The sequence below is a fragment of the Antrostomus carolinensis genome, unplaced genomic scaffold (genome assembly GCF_000700745.2).
Source record: "Antrostomus carolinensis isolate BGI_N321 unplaced genomic scaffold, ASM70074v2 scaffold2273, whole genome shotgun sequence".
Taxonomy (NCBI): Eukaryota; Metazoa; Chordata; class Aves; order Caprimulgiformes; family Caprimulgidae; genus Antrostomus; species Antrostomus carolinensis.
The window spans coordinates 1-9,087 of record NW_010304256.1 but is presented as its reverse complement, the minus strand read 5'-3'; the positions used below and the strand labels follow the sequence as shown (position 1 = coordinate 9,087).

Below are 9,087 nucleotides of genomic sequence, written 5' to 3'. Positions count from 1 at the left end.
TTCTTAACAAAAGAGGAGTGAAGCTCTGGAATAATCACCCAGAACAAATGCAAAATGTGAGTTAATAAGTTCATTTAATTTGAAAATTGAGCTGTTTATGGAAAGAAATAGCCAATGTGTTTGCTTACAGTGATCTGGGGAACCGATCTCAAGTATCTGAGAGGTCCTTTCCAGTTTCATGTTCTTCTATGTGTATAAAATAAAATTTTAATCTAGATGCTGGGAAAGAAGAAAGATTTTACATGTTATCTTTTTCATGTTATCTCATTCTGCAGAACACACTGTAGTTATTTATAAACGTGTAACCACCAGCTGCCTTTTCTCACAGGTTTGTTTTTTTTTTTTTCTCACTCAAAATACACTGATAAGCAGCAAACAAGGAACAACCACAGGACTCCATACATTTGTAAATAGTTATCTTCCAAAGCAGTACAACTGGGATACACCAAAACCATGAAAAGCCAATTAATAGGATTTCTTATGAACTTTTGGGTTTCTTTTTCACTCGCTTTATATTTTCACAGTGGAGAAAGAGAAGAGAAATGTATAATCGAAGACGTTCCCAGTGACACATTGGTAATTGGTAGGTACCTGTTAATGAGATGCGATGATCTAACTTATGCAATAATGTAACAGGAAAATCTGTGATTGATAAATATAGTAAAACCATGGTGATAAGAAAGAGGGCAAACTGAAAATAACTCCCTGCAGGGGCTAGTCATAACATCCTCACACATTATGTCTATCCATTACACAAAGAAATGCAGGTTTCCAGAGTGCTTAACTGACTAGACACAGACTATCTTCTAATTCTACAGCAGTGGAACTGCTGCTTCAGCGCGTGCTTCTGTACATTCTGACTGATTTACTCATTAATACCAGAATTTCTGTGACATGATTTTCCCCATATGAATAGGAGAGTTACTTTTTTGATTAACGCTGTTCTGGAAAGAAGCAATTCAAGATTTACTAAAGTTCCATTTCACCTTGGATATCACAAGCACATGAAATTTGTCTACAAGACTGTAAAATTAAGATTGAAAGGGGATAGAAAAAATAATATACAATATTCTTTTTTTTTTTATAAATAAAGTGATAAAAGTGAAAGACAATCCTAAAAATGTAATTTGAATACAGCACACACATACTTTTGGAGGTCTCAGCATGCCTTCTGTATGCTAATCTTGCCAGAGCAGTAGGAATAATCAGAAAATATGACTTGTTAATCAACCATTTTTGTAGTATTCTAGAACATTTTCTAGTGCAGTAAAAATTTATCACATTTCACACTGTTACAAAGTGCCCCCTGAGCAATTTTAATCATAAGCACTTGAAATTCATATATTGTTTTATTGTTAATCATTTATCGTATTTTTTGCTGAAAAAGCAATAAAAATCTTTAATATTAAGCTATGTTTTATTTAACAGATTTTTATCTATGTTTTTATTCAGGGAATTACAAAGTACAACGCTGGGATACACAAAAACAAGACTTTCTGGAATCTGCTCCTGGTTTGGGAATGTTTGTGACTGTCACAACTCCTTCTGCTGAGGTAAATATGCTTTATGACTGTTTCTGTAGGATTTATGAGTTGAATTTTAGCACTGACACTCTCTAAAAACAATAGACACTTTTGGGGAAAAAGTAAATTTACAGTCTACCAGCTGGTTCAGTATTTTGCTGCTGAAAGGTGTAAGTACCTTGTGATTTCTGTCAAAGTAAAAAGAAATCACAATGTTTGATAATGATGTGTGTGGGCAATTTTTGCAATTACTACCAGATTTGGGAAACTAAGTCATAAGAAATAGGAATTGGCAACTGAGAAAACAGGTTAGATAAAAAATAAAAAAAAATCACTAATGAAGTAAAATGGTGCAGAAGGTACTTGAACAGCAGAAAGGAATGCTGATAAGTAACTAAACTGCAGAAATAAAGATTACCATGAGGCTGTGTATAGTCATTATGCCCAGCAACTGCACATGTTGCCATGAGGTCCTGAGCTTTTTCAGCACCAGATAATTTCTTTCTGTGCCTAGAAAAGATCTTAGTTTTCAAACTTTAAATGCTTTAGAGAGCATTGGCTTTTGTACATTGCAGGATCTATAGCACTTCAGTGTTCACTGTGAGCTAAAAATGTTTATTTGTCTCTAAATCTATCCTGAAATTCAGAAAAATTTAATAATATCAGGAGGTTAATTGATTACCTTTTACATCCAATTCACAGTATTCACAGTTTTTTTATTGTTTTATTGATATTTATAATGCACATACCCGACACATATAATATCTAACATTACAGGTGCTACTGTCAAAACTGTATGGGCCAAAAGGAACATTTTCTTTTACATCCTATCTATCTGGGGAACATATTATCTGTTTACAGTCCAACTCCACAAGATTTGTGGCATTTGCAGGAAGTAAACTGGTAGGTGTATTTTTTAAATATCCTTTGTTGTAACAGCAAAAATTGTTTACAAACTGCAGAGATTGCAAACTGTATTAGAAATTGGTCTAACTTTTAGGTAGTGATTAAAGAAGACAAATCTAGAATTATGAGAATAAAGAGATGCTGTTCTGATATTTAAGAAGTAAAGATTAAAGAGGCAAAACTAATAACTATAAAGTGATCTAATGTTTGTACAGTGCTTTGAATGTGAAAGGTTCTGATCAATCAGAAAAACAGTTTGGTTCAAAAGTATAGATATAGAATCACAGAATGATTTGGGTTGGAAGGGACTGTAAAGATCATCTAGTTCCAGCCCCACTGTTATGAGCAGGGACACTTTCCACTAGATCAGGTTGCTCAAAGCCTCATCCAACCTGGCCTTGAACTAACACAAACACTTGTCATGAAGATATTCCATGTCTTCACTTAGATTGAATTCCTAAAGAAAAAATAACATTTTAATTTTTGAAAGATATTAAAATTAAGAATATATTAACATACTTGATATTGTCTACTGCCAACAAAGTTGGTCTTAATTCAAATTTTGAAAAAAAGAAGAGCAGTTAGAGGTGATATCATAGCTCTAATCTACTTCAGCAATTTCATAAACACTGTTTTGAAAATTTTATCTATATGCCTCTTGTCAACAGATAGTTGAATGCGTGGGAATTAATCGCTAGAGGCGTGGGGGGTTTTTGTGGTTTTTTTTCTTTTTTTTTTTGTTTTCCCTGTTGACTGCAAAAGAGGTAGCTAACCAACTAAATATAAACATCTAGCACGTCTTACACGAGGTAGGCCAAATTTCATCCTAGATGTATGCTTTGGGAACATGCAGATGACAGAGAACCAAGAAGACTTAACAGTGCTGAAGTGGGACTATTACACTGGAATAAGCAGGTGTTTTTATGAATTGATTTATGAAAATTAGTGGAAATTTAATCATACACATTGCAAAAGCACTTAGGTTCTAATAATAATAAAAAAAAAATATGTGGAGTTCATTAACTAGACAGGGTAAGGGGGATAAAGCATTGGTTGGTCGCATTTAACTACACACCATGAATGTGATTCTGAGGATATACCAGGAGATTTTGGTCTGGTATAGATACAGATGTATTAATATCATTTTACATGATGCATGTGCCAGGTACAGTACCGGTCATCTGATTTAAAAGAAGTGCACAGGTGCAGGGAAGGAGAACATTAATAGCACAAATATTAAATAGGGCATTTTGTTTAGCTTAAGATCACAGAAGTAAAAAAGGAAAATATTGCTCTTTATAATTATACCTGCAAGAATAAATATCACAAAAGGAAAAACATTCTTTAGGTAAGTTAAATCTCTAAGTGGTCTTCTGTAAGAACCAGATGCAGTGGTGGTGATCTGAACTGCTTCAAACCAAAGTTTAATAAATTGAAGGACTGAGGCTACCATAAGGTGAGATGGATGTTGGGATGTTCAGTTAGCTAACTCTAACAGAGCTAAAAGGAGATGTGCTCTTAATTTCTGGTTGATGTCTATTTCTATTGTGATAATACCAAGCTCTAGGATTTTTGCAGGTTATCTGTTTGGTTAAATGCTTACATTTTCTTTTAGGTACAAATTGTCTTCTCGGAGAACTTTCTCCCATCAGTTTTAGTAAAATTTTTAATTCATGCCAAAATAAGTTGTATAATATTGCCAGTTCCTCTTCTCTTTACTTTCTATGGCTCTATTGCTTGGCAGGTTTGAGGCATTTTTGCTATAGGTCATACAACAGCTTATAGAATATTGGGAGGTATTTCATACCAGATAAACTATGTGAAAGAAGAAATATACCTCATGGATGGTTCAGCTTTAATACATATGATAAACTGCAAATCATGATTCATCTGGTATCCTTCCAGTCTTATATTCCTAACTGTTAGTGAAGAAAACCTAGAAGTGCATCAATAAAATAATTTCTGCAGTGCTACTGAAGAATATAATTTCTGCAATATTAGGATGGAATGTGAAATACAATGAGCAGTCCTAATGGTGCTCATTTTTTAAACTAATTTGGACAAAGAACAGAAAACATTTTCATGGTGGTTGAATCAATACTAGCATAAAATAATGCCCTAACAGTAGCAAAGATTTTAAATTTGTATAATTAATTTAAAAATAAAATTAAGAAACACTCATATTCTACCTGATTCTAATATTAGGAAAGATTTCTATAAGCAATTAAAACTATTTTCCTATAATGAACTTAAAGGGAAATTATCCAGTTTCTTTTTTTCTAAGGAATTTTGAAAACACAGAAGACACAGTAATTAGTAATTATTTTTTTCTGTTTGCAGCGTATCCATTTGGACATTAGAGTTGGAGAACATTTTTTGGATGAATCCGTTCTTCAAGCCAAAGGCAAAGTGAATGAAGTTAATGTTAGACTAGAAAATCTAATTGAGCAAATTCATCACATATCCAAAGAACAAAACTATGAAAGAGTATGTATGTTCCCTAATGGAAATGTTTAAACTATTGTACATAGGCTTATTGATTTATAAAGTATTATGATGTTTATTATTTAATTGTAGTGTTATTTTTAACTAACTCACAAAAATCTACTGGTATTTAACCAATATAGCCTTCATTACCTTGTAAAATATTTTTAAGCTCTAACATAAAAACTAATTAATCACTGTGAACTCATGCTTAATAGCAACAGGTGTTCTTTTAAAGCAGGAATTTCCAAATATAATTTTTCTTGGTCAGAGGCAGTAACAGCAGCTGAGCAGGTGGCAGGTACTGTTGCTGGTGATGTTGCCAGCTGCTGTTTCCTTGCTGCTCTGTAAACTTTATTGGAGTGGGTAAGAAAATGACTGAGTGTATATTTATATACCTCCATGTAGTTAGGAATAAAGCCCTCCTTCAAACAACTGTATACCCGTTGTCTTCACTTTTCGATATGTATGCAGGCAGTCACACTGTGTTTGAAATACATCAACTAGTTACTTAAAAAATTAAATCTGGCTGCAAAAAGGTTCTTGACTGCAATGTGAAAGTGACAGCAAACCTAAAAACCTTAAGCATGTAATAATGGAACATATTTAGCACAATATATGTTTTGTGAACAAGAGAAGGCTCTGTTTGCCTTTCTGCTTCAGCACGCTCCATGTCTGCTTCTCAGTTTTGATTTATAAAGAGGTCCACTTAATGGAGTAGAACAAACTTTCATTTTTATCAATACGGAAAACCATGCAGAAGACAGATGCATGTCTAGGTACTCAGATAGCAGCATGAAACATACAGATGTCAAAAGGTAATAATTATATTTTTTGTTTTTTCTTCAGGAGCGTGAAGAAAAATTCCGGAAGACAAGTGAAGAAACCAACAGCAATATTTTATGGTGGGCTGTTGTACAAACACTAATCCTCATTTCCATTGGAATCTGGCAAATCAAATCTCTCAGAGATTTCTTTATCTCTAAGAAGCTTGTTTAAGTCTTATAAAGTAAATGCATAGATTTGAAAATTGCACACCATATAACCTAATATCCAAAGAAACCCTTCTCTACAAGAAAACTAGTTGTATATAACTCTTAAGCTTCTTTCATCTTCTACTCTGGTTCTTACTTTAACTCTGGTTTCTCCATCTCTATTGCAGCCTCTGGCATCCCATTACATTTTACTCCTTGAATCCCATCTTCTATTTGCTCCTTTTCCTCTGCAGATGTAAAGCTACATCTAGAAGAAGGGCTCAATGACTAAAGCAACATTTAAGTTCAACTTAGGATTGTCATATCTAAAATAGAAATCTAAAAAGTTTCCTAATTTTTCAAAGTTCTCTACTGTTGTTTAACCCCAGCCAGCAACTAAGCACCATGCAGCTGCTCACTCACTCCCCCACCCTTGGTGGGACCGGGGAGAGAATCAGAAGGATAAATTGAGAAAACTCATAGGTTGAGATAAAAAGTCTAACAATTAAATAATAATAAATTGTAAGGAAAAGAGGAAAAAACAACAAAGAGAGAGAGAGAGAAAAAAAAAAACCTAAGGAAGATAAGTGATGCAAATGAAAACAACTCTTCACCCCCAATGGACTAATTCGCAGCCAGTCCCTGAGCAGCAGCCCCCCTGCCAACTTCCCCCCTAGTTTTATTGCTAAGCATGATGTCGTAGGGTGTGGAGCATCCCTTTGGTCAACTGGGGACAGCTGTCCCAGCTCTATCACCTCCCAACTTCTTTGTACACCTCTAATCTACTCACCGTCGGGACAGTGTGAGGAGCAGAACAGGCTTTGGCGCTGTGTAAGCACGGATCAGCAGTAACTAAAACATCAGTGTGTAATCAACACTATTTTCAGCACAAATCCAAAACATAGCCCCATACAAGCTACTATGAAGAAATTTAACTCTATTCCAGCCAAAACCAGTATATCTACTTGCTTAGTAACCTTATTTTATACTGGCACAAGCAATTCAGCACTTCAGACTGACTAGGGTCCAGATATTAGACAGAGAAACAACTATGGTGCTTAATTTGGCGTGAATGTCTTGAACTCAACCTATGTATGTGTAATGCTAAGCTTTTCCTCAAATATAACTGTTACTGTTTCCTTTTAAAATATACTAAGTTTGAAGTGACAGTGGAGTTCACTATTAATATTACGATCAGCAGTTGCAGCATTTACTGTGGAAGAGAGAGACTCAGACTTACTTTTTGCTCCCACATAAGGCCTAAACATTAGGCTATAGAGTTGAGACCTGACCTTTCTCACAGTTGTTTATGTAAATTATAGTCTTCAGGAAGTACGACAAAGTAAACCAAATTACAAGTTTCTTGGTAAACACTGAATTTGTGTCTATTTATTTTGTCTTAAGTTATTCCTACACTAAATTCTTCAGTCTGTTTCTGCATTCGAAGAATTATTTTTATTTTAATTATGAAGCAACTGTAACATGACTGTCTAAGGAACTTACCAGTTTTTTACTTAATCGTGTATTTCTATTTCACTTATTGCAGCTTGGTTGAATATATCTTTATGCCTTAATTTAGCTAGTTTATATACAACTAGCAGAGTAGTTACAGTATCATGCAATTAAAGTCAAAAGCTGTGGTTAAAAATTCACATAATTAGCTTGACAAAGCAGCAGTAGTGTAAGAAGGAATTGGAGGGGGTTATAGCATGACTCACCTCAGCACTTGGTTAGCATGTAAAGGGACATTATTGAAAAAGTACCTAGAGAGCACTGTGATAGCAGAATATTGTGATTTGGCTTCCTACTTGTCATTCCAGAACCTTCGTTAGCCTAAAAGGTAGTGAAAGCTGAAATATCTTTAGACTAATTATTGTTTTAAAGGCATTGCTTTCTTTCTTTTTTCTATCTTCTCATCTTTTGTTTTCATTAGCAAGTACATTATATTGCCCTGTAAGTTCACTTACAATTACAGTACCAGAATAAAGATACAGCTGGGAGTATGTAAGAATCTCCAAAGTTGATACAAAGTAGAGACAAAAAGCAATGCTCTATGGACCAAATAAAATAAAATCTCATAAATCTACTCACTGACATTTGTCCTATATTTAAAAATTCTGAGACTTTAGAATTGTCACTTGAAATGCCCAATAAATGACTGTTATTAAATACACTTCTATAGAGCACTCACTTACAACATGTCTTGTAATAACATCTTTGGTGGTGGGAAAGAAGGAAAGATGTGTTAACAACCATATTGCATATGAAGTCCAAGAAGAAAGTTTAATAAAGCATTGCTACAATGTTATGGTTCAGACTCTAGCTGGTATTTAGTGTAAGGCTTCTAACTACATCCCAATGACAAACTTAACTCATCTCACTTACAACACTTAAGCTTTTAAACCAAAAGGGTCAGAATTTATAAAAGAGCTGATTATGCTTCTCAGTATTAATTAGGTCTATACTCAAACCAGCACTGAGACTTGGAGCCTTGACTACAGCTTGAGAGCGCTTCATTCTTTATCTATAATAATAATAATTAAATAACTTTGCTTTGATGAAATGTTTTCAGTCTCCTTCAAGATTTTTTAATTAACTCTATAAAGCAGAATCTGAATCATAGCTCTTTTGGGAAGCATTTTGGGAGCAGTAGTCTTCATGAAGTTAAAAGCCGGAGATTCCTCCTATGCAGTCTGTGGCTCTGTCACACTCAGAGCTCCAACCTCCACAGCAAGTAGGTCTGTAAGGGAATTTTCCCTTAAAATTTTCATCAAGGGAAATTAACAAGCCCTGGGGTTTTTTCAATGTAAAAAAAAAAAAATAATAAAAAAATAAAAATCAAAGCTCCTTGCTTTGCACATCTTTTCCCCCACCGAAAGAAGGCAACATCAAACCTGTGGCAGTAAATGAATAACCTTCCCAGCTTCCTGCATTTAAGAGAGGAAAAAGCCACTACCATTTTCCACACCCCACACGGGGCCTCCCGATGGCAGCCCCTGCTGCATGGCTGCCTCTGGCAGGAGGACAGGGCTCCTGGCCCTGGATCCCTGGTGGTTCAGCTGCCTACATGTGAGGACAGGAGGGGGAAATCTCTCAGAGAGGATCCCCTGCCCGGGTACCCTCTCCAGTTTGTCAGTGAGAGACCAGAAATACCCCTTTTTTTGGGGTGTGACGGCCAAACTCTGCTGCCCTCAGCCCAC

The 9,087-nt window shown here is 35.0% G+C and overlaps 1 protein-coding gene across 2 annotated transcripts; it reads left to right on the top strand.

Moving 5' to 3' along the window:
* The first annotated feature begins 430 nt into the window (after nt 1-430).
* LOC104519145 (transmembrane emp24 domain-containing protein 11) lies at nt 431-5,923 on the top strand. Of its 2 annotated transcripts, none has more exons than XM_010164364.1 (5): nt 431-583; nt 1,453-1,566; nt 2,308-2,426; nt 4,770-4,916; nt 5,763-5,923. In XM_010164364.1, exons 1-5 carry the CDS (start codon nt 454-456, stop codon nt 5,910-5,912), a joined length of 660 nt encoding a protein of 219 aa, XP_010162666.1. In that variant the 5' UTR covers nt 431-453; the 3' UTR covers nt 5,913-5,923. The 2 variants fall into 2 exon arrangements, with proteins under 2 accessions (XP_010162666.1, XP_010162667.1); XM_010164365.1 differs by having other exon boundaries at nt 454-583; nt 1,453-1,553; nt 2,301-2,426; nt 5,763-5,912.
* The last annotated feature ends 3,164 nt before the right edge of the window (nt 5,924-9,087 follow it).

Coding starts and splice junctions, on each gene's coding strand:
- LOC104519145 (XM_010164364.1), top strand. CDS start 454: ATGAAAAGCCAATTAATAGGATTTCTTATGAACTTTTGGGTTTCTTTT. Junction 584..1,452: donor CAGTGACACATTGGTAATTG/GTAGGTACCTGT, acceptor GTTTTTATTCAG/GGAATTACAAAGTACAACGC. Junction 1,567..2,307: donor TGCTGAGGTAAATATGCTTT/ATGACTGTTTCT, acceptor TACAGGTGCTAC/TGTCAAAACTGTATGGGCCA.